General features: G+C 46.4%; 1 protein-coding gene across 1 annotated transcript in view; it reads right to left on the bottom strand.

Moving 5' to 3' along the window:
- Positions 1-14,060, bottom strand: part of LOC311243000 (peripherin-2-like) — a gene marked incomplete at both ends in the record, with an annotated part of 21,982 nt that extends 7,922 nt beyond the window's left edge. Inside the window, 3 exons of the mRNA XM_084332062.1 lie at positions 8,703-8,890; positions 10,564-10,806; positions 13,911-14,060. Coding sequence (XP_084188188.1) covers positions 8,703-8,890; positions 10,564-10,806; positions 13,911-14,060 — 581 coding nt within the window. The remainder of the gene's footprint in view (positions 1-8,702; positions 8,891-10,563; positions 10,807-13,910) is intronic.
- Positions 14,061-15,780: the final 1,720 nt, after the last annotated feature.

Here is a 15,780-nt window from a genome sequence, read left to right as displayed (position 1 = left end):
TGACCTAGCTACCAGATGTGACTTTGATAATAAAACTGAGGAAAATCTCCGGGATCAGTTGATTGAACATGTAGCTAGCCCACAGATAAGGGAACGTCTACTGCTTGAACCAGGTTTGACGCTGGACAAAGCTATCAATCTAGCTACGCAGTTTGAAGCAGCTGCACTGCATGCTAAAGCTATCAGTACCGAGCGTGCTGCTCCAGTACAGGCCGTGATGCCGCGGTCTCAGAATACTTTCAAGAAACGGGACTGGCAACGCTCCCGTCCAGCTAAACCTGCTACTGATTCTGCTTCCACTTGCTCTTGCTACCGATGTGGCTTGGGGAGTCACCTGGCAAACTCTTCACAATGTCCAGCAGTAGAAGTGACTTGCAAATTATGCCAGAAAACAGGACATTTAGCTTGTGTCTGCCGTGCTAAAACACAGTCGGTGAGTACAGTGGAAATTCCTGAAACTACAGTACTATGCTTGGGAGCTTCTGACATTACAAAAAGGATTGTATGCAATGTGCATGTACACACACCTACTACCCAGGCTCAATAATTGAGACTGGTTGTGGACACAGGTTCAGCAGTATCCTTAATGCCACTGTCTACTTATGAGAAATACTTCAGTGAAACTACCCTATCTGCACCTACTGTTCGGCTGGTGTCGTACACCAAGGCTAGCATACCTGTCATGGGGTGCCTACAGGCTCAGGTGAGGAGAGACAATGTCACGGTCCCTGCTACATTTTACGTCGTGGATAAAGGAACTCCCCTGCTGGGAATGGACCTGTTGACTCCACTCCACCTCTGCATTAGTGGAACTACTGTCCTCCCCTTCTCCGCTCCTACGCCGTCTACACCTGCCCCTGTGATGGCTACTACTGTCACAGCTCCTACGGCATTTGGCTGTGCAAAAGTGTTATGGTTTGAAACCGACCCCAATAGCACAACACAAGACAGGTATGAGAGTTAGCCAAAAACAGGGCATTATTTATTTAATACAAAAAAGCGGCACTCAGCCTTTAAGGGGGGTAAAAACATCAAACGTCCAAGAACACAAAAAAGGCGGCACTGTGCCTTTAACGGGCGAACAGGCTGGGAAAAAGTAACGGGATCTTCTTCGTCCCTACAACCGAGTAGGGCTCTGCGGCTCAGCTCTGCCTAGGAATCCTCCTCCTCCAGACCAGACGCTGCCCACGGGCAATGCAGCACACAGGGGGTCCGAGGGGAACGGGGTGAGAACACGCCATCCTCCCGTGGAGTAATAGGGAGCGATGGCGAGCCTCACCCCAGGAACCAGGACCACGAAGAGGGAGTTGGGAAGTAGCCGGCTTGACGTCTGGAGTGGGAACACTGGAATCCTCCCGTAGAGTATTAGAGAGCGAAGGCGGTGTCCCACTCCAGGAAACCGGCGACAGGTGGTGACGGGGGGCACGTCGTCTCACGCCGGAGATGCGGCAGTAGAACACAGGGGTCCGAGGGGAACGGGGTGAGAACACGGCCATCCTCCCGTGGAGTAATAGGGAGCGATGGCGAGCCTCACCCCAGGAACGAGGATCGCGAAGAGGGAGCTGGGAAGTAGCCGGCTTGACGTCTGGAGTGGGAACACTGGAATCCTCCCGTAGAGTATTAGAGAGCGATGGCGGTGTCCCACTCCAGGCAAACGGCGACAGGTGGTGATGGCTGGCACGTCGTCTCACGCCGGAGACGCGGCAGGTGATGGTAGCAACAAGAACGACCCGACCAGGAGTGGAGGGGAGTCTGCAATACAAGTACTCTCCCGAGCTGATCGCAAACTCCCAACAGGTGCGTGAAGGTGAAAAACGGCACGCCCCCTCGTTAGGCTGCGTGCAGGATTCCTCACAAAAAGGCTTTGTGCATTGTGTAAAAATTGACCCTACTGTTAAGCCAGTGCACCAGAAGTTACACCGCTTACCTTTCGCGGTCAGGGACACTGTCTCTACTGAACTACAGCGACTACTGGAAGCAAGTGTAATCGAGAGGGTGGACGCTTCTCCATGGGTGTCACCGATCGTGGTGACACAGAGGAAAAACTGTGGAATCCGCATGTGCGTGGACCTCCGTGAACCGAACAAGGCTGTGGTTATGGACTGTTACCCACTGCCACACATGGATGAACTACTCTCCAACCTGCGGGGAGCAAAAGTGTTCTCCACGATTGACCTGGCAAATGCATACTACCAGGTACCGTTGCATGAGGAGAGCCGTGACCTTACCGCATTTATCACGCACGAGGGCCTGTTCAGGTTCTGTAGGGTCCTGTACGGTCTGGCTTCGGCGCTCTCTTCCTTCCAGAAAATGATGGCTACAATTCTCAAGGACAGTCCAGGCGTTCAAAGCTACTTGGACGACCTGATCATCTACGGTCCTACCGCTGCCGTCCACGATCAAAACCTGAAGACGGTGCGGCGGAGGCTAGATGATGCTGGCCTAATGCTCAATGAGGATAAATGTCACTTCAACAAGCCCTCCCTTCGCTACCTGGGACACATCATCTCAGCTGATGGTATCCTGCCAGTCAAAGAACACACCGACGCAGTTCTGAAAGCTCCTGCTCCCTCCGATGCTGTCTCCCTGCGTTCCTTTCTAGGACTGGTATCCTGGTACTCAAAGTTTCTGCCTAATTTTGCGACAGTCATAGCCCCTATGCGTGAGTGTGTGAGCGCTACAGACACCTTCACATGGACTGACGCTGCGCAAAACAGTTTTGATCAAGTCAAACAGCTACTGGTAAACAGCCCAGCTCTCGCTCTGTTTGACCCTGCTTTCCACACAGTGATCTCCACTGATGCAAGTGACTACGGTTTGGGTGGGGTATTCACTCAATTTCATGCAGATGGCACTGAGAAAGTGGTGGCCTTTGCATCTCGTACACTCTCGCCGACAGAGCGAAAATATTCAACTGTGGAGAAGGAGGCGCTCGCATGCGTGTGGGCCACAGAGAAATGGAGAACATACTTATGGGGACGACGGTTTACTCTCCGTACCGACCATCAGGCTCTCACCACGCTGCTCACGACAAAGGGCATAGGCCGTGCTGGGATGCGCGTCGCCTGGTGGTCAACACGTCTCCTCTGCTTCGACTACGATATAGTCTACAGACCCGGATCACAAAATTACACGGCTGACTGCCTCTCACGCCTTCCCCTGCCTGCTTCTACTGACTCTGCTATGGATGTGGAGCCCGAGATAGTAGCACACATCGCTGCTACACTCAGTGCCCTGTCGGTGACTGAGTTTGGGGCTGCTTGCTCTACCTGCCCTGAAGTGACTGCACTGCGTGGTCAGATTAACAGGGGTTGGCCTCACTCAGCGAAATCAGTGAGCCAAGATCTGATCGCATACTTCAAGATCAGAGAGGAACTGTCAGTTAAGGACAATTATGTCCTCAGAGGCAACCGCCTCATCGCACCAGTGTCCTTACGCCATACATTGCTCACACTGACACACAAGAGCCACCAGGGGGTCGTACGCACTAAGCAGCGTCTGCGGGATCTCTATTGGTGGCCGAAGATGGATGCTCAGGTTCAGGCCGACATATCCAAATATGACTCTTGTCAGTCTAATGACAAGACGGCCAAGATTTATTTTGCACCACTACAGCCAATTCCACTGCCAGACGGCCCGTGGAAGAAGCTAGGCCTCGACATAGTCAGCTGTGCCAGCCTGCCGTTACGCGATCACACTGACGGACTACTATTCTAAGTGGCCAGAGGTAGCCTTTTCTCACAACGCTACAACTACGGATGTAACCAAGTTCCTAAGCTCTGTGTTCAGTCGCCATGGTAACCCAGAGAGCGTCGTCACAGACAATGGACCTCAATTCACATCAGCAGCCTTCGCCGAGTACCTCAAGGAAAGAGACATTGCTCACAATCGGATTTCAGTTTACTATCCGGCAGCTAATGGTGCTGTCGAACGCTTCCATCGTGTTCTGAGGAGTTGCATTCAGACAGCGATCCAGCAGTCTCAACCGTGGAACGAGGCTGTGTTGGGTTGTCTGCAAATATACAGAGCCACTCCCCACGCCACCACTGGCGTTTCACCACATGAACTGCTTTACGGTCGTAAAATGCGCACCAAACTGGACGTACTGCCCTTGCAGCCTACTGTGAGTGCATAGGACGAGACTGTGAGAGAAACAGTCCAAAACAAGCAAGCCAAAATGAAGCGCTACACAGACGCTAAGCGTGGCGCTCGGGCACCTGTTTTTCGGGAGGGGGAGAGAGTCAGGATTAGAATACCACATCACATCCCCAAAGCACACCCGAGATACAGTGCACCAATGACAGTGAAAAAGAAGATTGGCAAAAGCACCTTTCTGCTCAGTGATGGAAAGAAATGGAACGCATCCCGTCTGGCTCACACTTCGAACACTCCAGATGAGCATGACTTAGGGATCCGCCCTGCCCTGACAGTGCTCAGCGGTCACACTCCAGCACAGTCGCGTGCAAGAAACAAGCCTAGTTGGCATCAGGGCCCTCATGCATCAACGTGTTCTACGCACAGATCTGTGCTTACCCTGTGCGTACGATCATTTCTAAGCAAAGAGTGGGATTCATCAACTTCAACTTGAACTTGACTTTGTGCGTACATCTACGCACTTTTCAGACCTGGCGTACCTAGCGCCCAGTGGTAGAATATATTATTACAACAAGGAAATGAGCTTCTGTGCATAATAACACTGGCACGTTCTGTACGAACCGTAGTTCATTATAGTTCATTGTAAAATAGCAACAGTAGTGTAATTATGGTCAAAACCCTATAAATAGCATTTGGAATAATAGATCTTTCTCTCAGAATGAATGCAGCATGGTTTATATAGCGTTATCGGAATATATAAGTAGGCTACTGACTGACTGCGCTCCGCGTAGCTTGATTGATTGATTGATTGAAAAGTTTATTAACAGATTGCAGAATGGGTACAGTACAGTACAGCTCAGTACATACAATTGTTAATTGGGGATGCAGACCAACTTTCGTCTTGTTTACATCAGGGTCCCCCATTTTCAATTCATCATAAATCATAAAGCTCAACTCGTTATTATTCTGCGCAGACCGCAGAAACACGGGAACGTTTTGATTATATTTAAAAGGCTTTACGTTAAACGAAACAAGTGGAACTTCGAAGCTGTAAGCAGAATACAAGTCATATTAATATAGTGTTCTTCCCCCTTTTTACTGTATAAGAAAGAATAGAAAACGCATTGCAATGACACTATAGTGGACAGACTATGTATATGATGGGATTCAAGTTCATGTATTGAAAGGCAGGCTATCATACATGCAGTGAGATTCATTGTTCTTGTATATGCTCTCGTATTATATTGTTTATATAGGCTACCCAATACTGACATCAAAATAGATTGTAGTATGCCTCTAGAAATCATATGCAGCAGGTAGAAAATTGACGGGAGATCCATCGCGATTTGGAATAAAATTGAGGAGAACTTTAATCCATGGGGTATTAATCAAACAACACGGGAAAAGGCAGTCATATTCCAGCGCGGTCTTTATTAGCCGACAACAAAATAGATGCATCTAAAAATCATATAGCCAATCGAACACAACTAATAAAGGCATTCATATTACAAGCACGGTTATAATGACACACACAACCAACGCCAAACAGTGGTCAACGAACGGTCTTTATTAGTATTTTGAGCTGTCCAGGCAGAATTGCAGCAATGGTCTTAGGGAGCCGTTGATATCTGACATCACCGTTTACAAATCCGCCTTTTATTTATCCCACAATACGCGATAGTGTCTTCTTGGTTCGACAGCAGTGAACAATCTTCGTGGAGTTTCTCGGAGTCCCGCTCGGGTCGGTCCATTATTTCACATCCCATGGGGGGTGTTTCCTCATTTTCATGACCATATATGGATAATCATGCACGAGCATTGACGGTAGAACAAAGTGGTATTCATCAACACGGAGGACCATAGAGCCTGCGTACGCACGTGTGATGAATGCCGACTTCCCTGTGCGTACGCTAGTTCTACATTCCGTGCTTACGTGTGGAAGTAGGTCAAGTTCAAAGTCCACGTTGATGCATGAGGGCCCAGGACTTTGTTGCACACTGAGTGAGAACTAAGAGTAATATTGGTTGAGCATATATAATTATATCTTGATAATGATTGAATAACCTGTGCTCCCTTTGTTTAATGATTACCTTGAGTTACCCGTTTTATGATACTGACTGTTGGTTCAGTTTACTTAAGAAAGTGAAAAAGCAAAAGTTCAAAATTTGCATAATGCTGAGTAGCAAGTAACATTCTTTCACAGAGAAGGGAGATGTTGTGTTCTGTAATGCATGTGGAAGATGTACTTCCCAAGAGTCTCCACTATGGGGCGTAGTTGATACAATGCCATGTTATGCATACAGAAGAAGAGAAGAAGAAGAGTCCTTCCTTGCTATACCACGCTGTATGAGATAGACCATGCTTGTATCTTGCTCTGCTTAACTAAAAGGCTAAAGAGTAATCCTGCTTCCTGAGTCTTATTACTACACCTCTACCTACATACAAAATACTACGTACGTACTACATAACACAGTGCTTCTTTCCTTTGGATGGCGTGAAGATGAGGGGTTGCATGTTATTCGGTAGCCTGTCTATGTTGTCATACAATGAATCACTGCCCATATTAATAGATACAACAGTGTACAGTGCAATATCTCATCACTAGACAGTTCCATAAAGCTTTTAGACCTTTACACCCACTCCTTCAGCTTTGTCCTCAGGTCACCTTGCTCTTGCAGTCTGTAACACACTCCTCTCTTCCTCTGTTGTCCACACTTTCGTTGTCTTGACCTTTCATTACCAACCTCAGCCATTACCAATCTCAGGGTGACAGTGGCTCAGGAGGTAACGTTAGTAATCCGGAGGTCCCTGGTTCAATTCCCGCTCCTCCCGGGCAGCGTGTCACACTTAACCCCAAACTGCTCCCAATGAGCAGGTTGGCACCGCCTCTGCCGTCGGTGTGTGAATGTGTGAGTGAATGGGTAAAATGTGAGTAACAAATTGTAAAGCGCTTTGGATAAAAGCGCTATATAAATACACCATTTACCATTTCCCATTCCTTTAAAAGTAAAACCAATCCTTTGTGTCCTGCCTCCCTCTGACTTCTCTCCCCTTTGTTCACCTCTACCGAGTCTTTCTCTAACTACAGCCAGTCACGCAGTTTTAATTTATAGTGACCTGTTTGTCTCCTGTAAACACCGGTCTGAGAACAGTTTTTCTCTGTCCTGTACCTCTCTTACCTGATCTGACCTTATCCACCCACCCATCCACAACACATCCAGCCACCTCTCTTACCTGATCTGACCTTACCCACCCATCCACCATGCATCCAGCCACCTATCTACCTGTTCTTCCAGACTGCCTCGCCACCTACCGCTCAAACCCCTCTTTACTTTACAATGGAGACTATATGATCTTTTGCAATAATAGTAATAATAATAATAATAATTAAATAAATATTATTTTAATTAAATAACTCAAAAGAAAGATTCTTGTTGAGGGCGGCTACGTGGCGTAGTGGGCAAGGCGCTCGCCACGAATGCAGAGACACTGGGCTCGCCTGTTCGAGCCCAGCGCTCCACATTGCTTTCAGTTTAGCTGGTCGTTCATACTAATACACATTGGCCGTATTAGGGGGTGGGAAACTGATGGGTGGGGATCGGGCGTTGTGGACAGCGACTCCTACAGGTCGGTTGGTGCGCCTGCGCAGTAGAATCAGGAAGTGTCGGGGGCAGTGTGTGTGTGTGTGTGTGTGTGTGTGTGTGTGTGTGTGTGTGTGTGTGTGTGTGTGTGTGTGTGTGTGTGTGTGTGTGTGTGTGTGTGTGTGTGTGTGTGTGTGTGTGTGTGTGTGTGTGTGTGTGTGTGTGCGTGCGTGTGTGCGTGCGTGCGTGCGTGCGTGCGTGCGTGCGTGCGTGCGTGCGTGTGTGTGTGTGTGTGTGTGCATTGTAGACAATACATGGGAAAAGGTTAAATGGCATCTCTTGTAACATTTTATAGAGGAACAGTTTTTCGCCAGGTGGGAAAAACCATTCCATAATTTGGTATCCCGAAATATATTTTTTTTAATCCTCTTTTTCTCCGCCTGATTTTCTATGCTTTTCTCCCCATCCCAATTTAGTCGTTATGCCAATTCCCCGCCTCCCCTACCTGGTCGTTGTGCGCATGTTCCCCCTACTGGTCGGTACAAGGGAACCCTGAAGTCTACCACATGCTTCCTCCGACACATGCAGAGACAGCCAGCGGCTCTCTTTTCACCTGGCAGCGAGGACTCTCATTGGTGAAGTGTAACGCATGGGAGGTCACGCTGCCTTCACCACTTCCTGCCTTTCGCTGAGCAGGAGCCCAGACCTGACCTGTAGTCCACAACGTGCTGTCCACAACGCCAGATTACCACCCACGACTTCCCTCCCGCTAACTCAGCCAAACGAGTTAGTATGACGATCGGCCCAAGCCGCAGGCAATGCTGACTCCGGGAGTCGAGACCGCAGCCTCTTGCATTGGTGATGAGCGCAATCTCCGCTACGCCACCCGACCGCCCTGGTATCCCGAAATCTTATAGAAAATGTGTGAAATGTAACTGCTCAGGAAGATTACCTTCACTTGAGTGTAACTTGTAAATAAAAACACATATTTGAGAAATATTGATGTCATAAGGTTCAGAGACTCACTCCTTGACCTCCTTGGAGGTGAAGTCCAGGTATCGGCTGCTGATCCACTGGACTTCGAACCAGTCCCTGAAGTTGTTGTTCCCACAGCAGCGCAGGTCCATCTGCAGACGGTCAATGGTCTCCTTCTGGAAACAGCGACCCGGGACATCTGTGTCCCGGTAGAAGCGGATGCCGTTCCTCAAGCCTACCTGAAGAGAGAGAGAGAGAGAGAGAGAGAGAGAGAGAGAGAGAGAGAGAGAGAGAGAGAGAGAGAGAGAGAGAGAGAGAGAGAGAGAGAGAGAGAGAGAGAGAGAGAGAGAGAGAGAGAGAGAGAGAGAGAGAGGTGTTTTGGTGTGAGGTCTGTAGCTTATTATACTGTTTTTTTTTCCTACTTTCTCTCCTCCTTTTTCTGTGTTTTTCTCCCATCCCAATTTTTGTCGTTATGCCAATTCCCCCCTCCCCTTCCTGGTCATTGCGCGCATTTGCCCCCCACTTGCCGGTCTACCGAGGGTTGATAGATACTATCACATGTCCCCTCCGATAAATGCAGAGTCAGCCAGCCGCTTCTTTTGACCTGACAGCGAGGACTCTCACTGGGGGAGCGTAACGCGTGGGAGGCTCACACTACTTCCCCCAGTTCCCTCCCTCGCTGAGCAGGCGCCGCGACTGACCTGTAGGAGTCGCTGTTTACAACGACCAGGATACACACCCCACCGGCTTCCCACCCGCTAAGGCTTTGTGTACACCGGGGACGTTTTTTTCAAGGCGGACCGATTTGAAAAGCAAAAATATGCATGCCCAGAGTGTTTCCAGAGCGTCTCGCGACTCCCGCGGCTCCGCCACTTGCTCGATGTTGATTGGTCGGTCAAAAAAAGTTACCTTGACGAGCGGCGCTCCTCTCCAAAAGTTTAACTAGTTTCAACTTTAGGCTCCACCCAAAAACGCTAGCCGCCGACAGACGCTTAGTCCTCTGCGCTACAGCTTATTATACTGTTAACGTCTCCAGACCTCTCTGTAATCAAGTCAAGTCAAGTCAGCTTTATTTATATAGCACATTTCATTTACAATGATTAAAAGCCAACCAAAGTGCTTTACAGGTAGGACATGATAAAAAAAAACACATAAAATGCAGTAACAAGTAAAATACACTAAAATGACTGAAAAAGGTATAGTACACTTAAGAAAACAAGAGCAAGGTGCAATATAAAAGAGACAAGAAAATAGTAGTGTACAGTGGCAGGCTAACTCTGGTCAAAGCCTCTAGGCTCTGGACAGATCTTATGAGGGGGAGGCTGTTCCAGAATGAATGAATGAATGAATGAATGAATGAATGAATGAATGAATGAATGAATGAATGAATGAATGAATGAAAACTTTATTTAACAGATTGCAGAATGGGTACAATACAGTACGGCTCAATACACACAATTGTTAAGGGGATGCAGACCAGAGAAAGACGTTTGTCTTGTTTACATCAGGGTCCCCCATTTTTTATTCATAGTGAACCATAGTGACCTCTCGGTAGAGCCTGAGGTCTGTAGCTTATTATACTGTTAACGTCTCCAGACCTCTGGTAGAGCCTGGAGGTCGCTGTTTGACATCATTACAGATTTAAGACAATCTACATGACAACACTTCCTGTGTTATTTCTAACACATCCTCTCCTGTAATGAATTATTTTGATACAAAATCTCTTTGATCTTTTCTCGTTGACAATATAATATAAATGTTTGCTTAAAATGAGCAGGTGCCTTAGATCAAAACACGCTGATGTGCAAAAAAACTCAAGAAAACACATGAGGACACGCAAGGCCCCCTGGTGGCCCTATGCAACCGCATAATCCATGTGAAGCAAGAAACGGCCCTGCGCCTGACTCCCCACCTTTAGGGATTCCTCCAGGTGTCCCTGCAGGGCGTAGCTGAGGACCACTGAGATGACGAGCATGCAGGAGAGCAGCACGGCCACGGCGTACCAGGGCAGCAGCACCGGCCTCCAGCGGGGGTAGCGGGTCAGGTCCAGGGAGTCCTGACACACACGACCTGCGACCCAGTTCGCTCCGATGGAGGTCAGGCCCACGAGCATGAGGATGTTGGGCACCACATGGATCTCTGTGTTGTCCATCACCTGGCCAGAGGAAGAGCAGGGTTCAAAGTTCACGTAAATGGATATTAAAAAGATCACATTTAGCATTTTAGTGTATAATGTTTTTTCCTGTGATGGAAAAGTTTATACGAAAAATTGGATTAACTAAAAAAAATTACAAAATTTTACAAAATTAAACAAAATTGTTTAAACATATTAGCATTGTTAGCATTTTTCCAATTGAAGCTTATGGTGGGTAACACAGACATCCTCGGATTTAAATAATTATAATAATAATAATAAATACGACAATATTTGTATCATTAACAATTATGTTTTACATTTATAGTCATGCTTCAACGAGGCATTGTGATATCCAAAAATAAATAAAAACCCTACAAACACTGCAAATGACAGTGAATAAATAAATAAATAAGAACTAAACTCAATCGCGTGGATATAGTGGAATAGAATGGACATCTACATCTACATTATGCTCTCAGCACACCCCTTTCATGTAGGCTATATATTTAATAATATATATTATAAATTATTATTATTATTATTAAATACGTTTATTAGTAATGACGCACTAACGTACATTAGGTACATTGAATTGTACTCGTGCTGTATAATGACAATACATTTGAATCTAATCTAATCTAATTTTGTTGCAAATCGCTTCCACGCTACCTGTTGAATATGGGGGTCAACACGACCCAGGTGAAATGCTGAGCCTCTCGCTTCCGGTATAAACTCGAGAACTCGAGAACTACTAGGAATGTCTGACTAATGACTCCCACCTAAACTGCATGGACTACAATGCATAACGAATGACGTATATCACGCCAGTTAGGGTACCTTATGTAGACTGCACCTGTGTATACTGTATACTTCACTTACTCATAGTATATATTTAGATTCTAGTGTTTATCATAACCATATTTATTGTAATGTATAATATAACTGATAGGGCATACAGACCCTCATCTGCACCTTTGATCACACTGCCTACTTGCTCAGATGCGTATATTCAGAGTTAATTATATTGTTTACACTGCCTATTTTAACTTTTCTACTGTAAAATAATTGTATTTCCTGTATGTATGTCTTCTACTATTACCATGCCCATAACTGTACCCCATGATTCATCCATGACACACAGCCGGTACTGTATCGGTGCTTTTCCAAATAACACTTTCTTGATACCTCTTCTGCATAATTAAAAACGTATCGGCCTCATTGGATCAATAAAGATTGAATGGTACACATCCGTGGCTTGCGGCTTCCCTATGACGTTGATTGGAAATCACTGCCCCCCCCCCCACCCCCCCCCCTAAGAATCAAGCCATCAGTAATCAATCAAGCCTGTTCAGCCAATCGGATTGGACAACAGCAGTGGTCAGATGAAGGAAAAAGGTTATGACCTTCAATTACTAGTCATAAGCCACTGGTCACATGAGTAGACTGAGCTTCAGCACAGCAATCAAAGCCACTTTTAATTGATACAGTTCCTGACATGTGTGAAAACGAATGATTGTTTTCAGTTGACTGCATGTGAGTGTGCGTATATCCATGCGTGTGTGTGTGTGTAGCTGGTGTATCAGTAACATACAAGACTCAAGAGGATTATGAATGTATGCAAATCATCATAATGGCTTAGCGGTTTGGTCAGAACAGCGGTACATACAGCATGACATCTGTATATGGCAGTTCGGGACGCGTCTATTCGAATACCAACCGGTTCGTGCTTCCGCGTTCGTGTTTTGCGCTCTGATTGGCCACTGACCTACGCTAGTACGCCCCCCTTATCTACGCCAGTTATCTACCCCAGTTCGCCTCCAAGAACAGCTGTTTCTGTGACTTTATGTGCGCTATAGTTCGCGTACGTTTAAAGTGCTTAGAAATGCCGGTAAATGCCGGTTCATTCATGCTTTGAGGCACAATTCCTGCCAGGATTTTATAATATTGTATTTTATAAAAAAAAAACTACGCTCTCAGCTGAGAGTCAAGAAACAACGCTCTATGCTGCACCTCTGTGAGTCTAGACTAGAGGAGTCCTATGAATGCCAATTTCATGGGCAGTACAATTAATGAATTTACTTTCTCAGTCAGTGCTAAGTGCAGTCATCTTATGCAGCATCACTTTTCACATCAAAACAAAAGTAGAACTGTAATGTGGACTTTCGCATATTATTAACATTGACAAACATATTTACAATTAGCATTTTATAAAGTAGAACTGTAATGTTTACTTTCTCAGTCAGTGCTAAGTGCAGCATCCCTTTTCACATCAAAACAAAAGTAGAACTGGAATGTGGACTTTCTCATAATATGTCACAGTGTGCGTAAATGGGCCCTGTGGATTATATGTGCCCCATGTAAAATATTTAAACAACCATTCAGCAGTGTTGGGCAAGTTACTCAGGAAGTATAGGAGTTGCGGAAAGCAGGATGAGAGAGCGTAGATTTCAGTGTGTATCATTTAATTGCATAGTGAGACAAACAACAAACCAAAACATTGACATCTAAGCACTTTAAACTTACCCGAACTTTAGCGCACATAAAGTCACGGAAACAGCTGTTCTTGGAGGCGAACTGGGGTAGATAACTGGCGTAGATAAGGGGGGCGTACTAGCGTAGGTCAGTGGCCAATCAGAGCGCAAAACGCGAACGCGGAAGCACGAACCGGTTGGTATTCGAATAGACGCGTTCGGGACACCTGTACATGTTAATTGCGTCTGTGTATACCATGAGATATCATTTAGAATATTTTACAATAGGAGTAGACATATTGGTAGAACTGGGCATTCCATGGTTCATTCTCATGACCGTCCTGCAGATCAGATCTGGCCCGACCTTCCTTAAAAGGGCCCCAGCCAACCAGAATTGTGTTTTAGTTTTAATTTCAGCATGACTGTCAAATTAGTAGTGGAATTATTTCATCAAAGCCTAGTGCAGAGATCTGATTTATGGTAAAACGAAAGGGCCCCCAAAATATATAATTTTTGGCTAGGGCCCCCAAAAGTCTAGAAACAGCTCTGCCTGTGTGTACATGCTTGCTTATGTGTACAGTATGTGTGTGCTTGTTTATGGCCTGCGTCTCCCCCTGGTTGTGTAAAGCCCACCCACCCAGCCCCGTATACCTCAGCCCTGCGGAGGAGCTCGGTCTTCAGGAACACCCCCAGGCAGAAGGTGAGGGCACCGCACATCACCGCCAGCCAGGACATGAGCCACAGGCCCTGGGCCAGACGCACGCGCTTCTGCAGGGGAAACTTAATCTTCAAGAGGACCATGGCTCACGTAACATGCACCAGTTAACAGAGAACAAAGAGACGAGAGAGAGGATGAGGGAGACTTGAAGGCAAAAGAAAAGAAAAGGAAAGGAAAGAGGCTCAGCGAATTCTGGTCAAAGATGGAGGGTCGCTTCCAGAGGTGGCCAGATGTGTGCTAACCAACCATACGAAAAGGTTAGAAGAGGCCTGTTTCAAAGTTGCTTGGCGGACTGTAACGCAGACATGTCGTGGGGCTGGGAGAGGGGGAAGTAGGGTCAGGCCTGTTGCTTGTTGCGTTGGTGAGTTATTAATGGGCTGAGCTTGTCTAAGTTGTTCCAGGTGGGTAGGATAAGCAGGTAGATCCCTCAGATGGTGAAGGGCAAATTGAGTCCGTAGGATAATCCAAAAAACGTTGGATGCCCAAATGTTTTATAACCAAATCCAGTATTGTTGTAAAACATTAAATAAAAACAAAAGCGCTTGGAGAAAGTGATACATTTATGAAATATGACGAAATAATCCTTGCCCCACAGATGACAAGCTGTTCCTTAAGTCATTGGTCACACCAGCCAAGGCCCCCTCTGTGTTCGAACATGTGACTTCTTCCCCTTTTACTGCTGCTGCTGTTGTTGTGGTCTTTTGATGGTGGTCTGGTCTGTGATTGTGCAGCGTGCCCCTAAACCGCTGCAGCCATGACTGGAGGACACATAAACTGGCCAAAGTCGAGGGGTCGGGAGCCGTAATCCTCCTGTCACTGGGATCCTATTAAAGCCCAGGGGCCAATGGGAAAGCAGGCCAGTGTCTGATCAGCAAAACTTGTTTGATAGACAGGTTGTCTGAAAGGGCCTGGGAGAGATTGGACTGTTATGACAGCTGGGTTATCATCCCTCTCAGGTAGTGGGATGAGCGTATACAATAAGTCTCATTTACTCACAAGTGGTTGAGGACGCAAGCGTCTGACAGTCACAGGCAGTTGGAGAGACGAGAGCAATGAATTATCTCAGAATTCAATATTTCACACAGAGAAATTACACAATTTCTATTCTATTTTTCGGTGTATTATATAAATGTACTGGAAAACCATTGTGATACAACATTTCTGATGATCAGTTTTAATCTCTCCGCTCACCTGCATACGATTTTGAACTAATAGTCCAAATAAAAAAAGTGTCATTGTACCGTGTATATGAATACTGTATACTGAACACAGAGACCACGATCAAAGAAAGAGGGGGCTTTACAAGGGATCTCTGCTAACAGGAAAATAGATACATAAGAAATCAACACCATTGGAGACTGAGGTCTTATATGGATACATAGTTTATTGGCAGAAATAAAGGGGTATATCATGAATGGCGACACAATAACATATTCAGTTTGCTTTGAATTGGCGATATTCATGGTTATATACAGTAAATGAGAACAGTACATGCTACTGAGGACTGGGGTATTAACATGAACATAAATATTATTAACATAAATATACATTATTACATTCACTCCCATACAGGAAAGGATTATACCTCACCAACGCGAGAGACACCGGTATCGAATCCGGCTGTCAGCATTGCCTCCGGCTTGGGCCGGCCGTCATACTGACTCAATTGGCAGAGTCAGTGGGAGGGGAGTCGATGGGTGGTAATCTGGTCGTTGTAAACAGCGACTCCTACAGGTCGGTCAGGGCGCCTGCACAGCAACGACAGGAGATGGCGAGGGTAGTGTGAGCCTCCCACACGTTACA

The sequence above is a fragment of the Notolepis coatsorum genome (assembly GCF_963971535.1).
Source record: "Notolepis coatsorum genome assembly, chromosome: 16".
Classification (NCBI taxonomy): Eukaryota; Metazoa; Chordata; class Actinopteri; order Aulopiformes; family Paralepididae; genus Notolepis; species Notolepis coatsorum.
The sequence above is the reverse complement of the archived record's forward strand: the minus strand, read 5'-3'. Positions and strand labels throughout refer to the sequence as shown.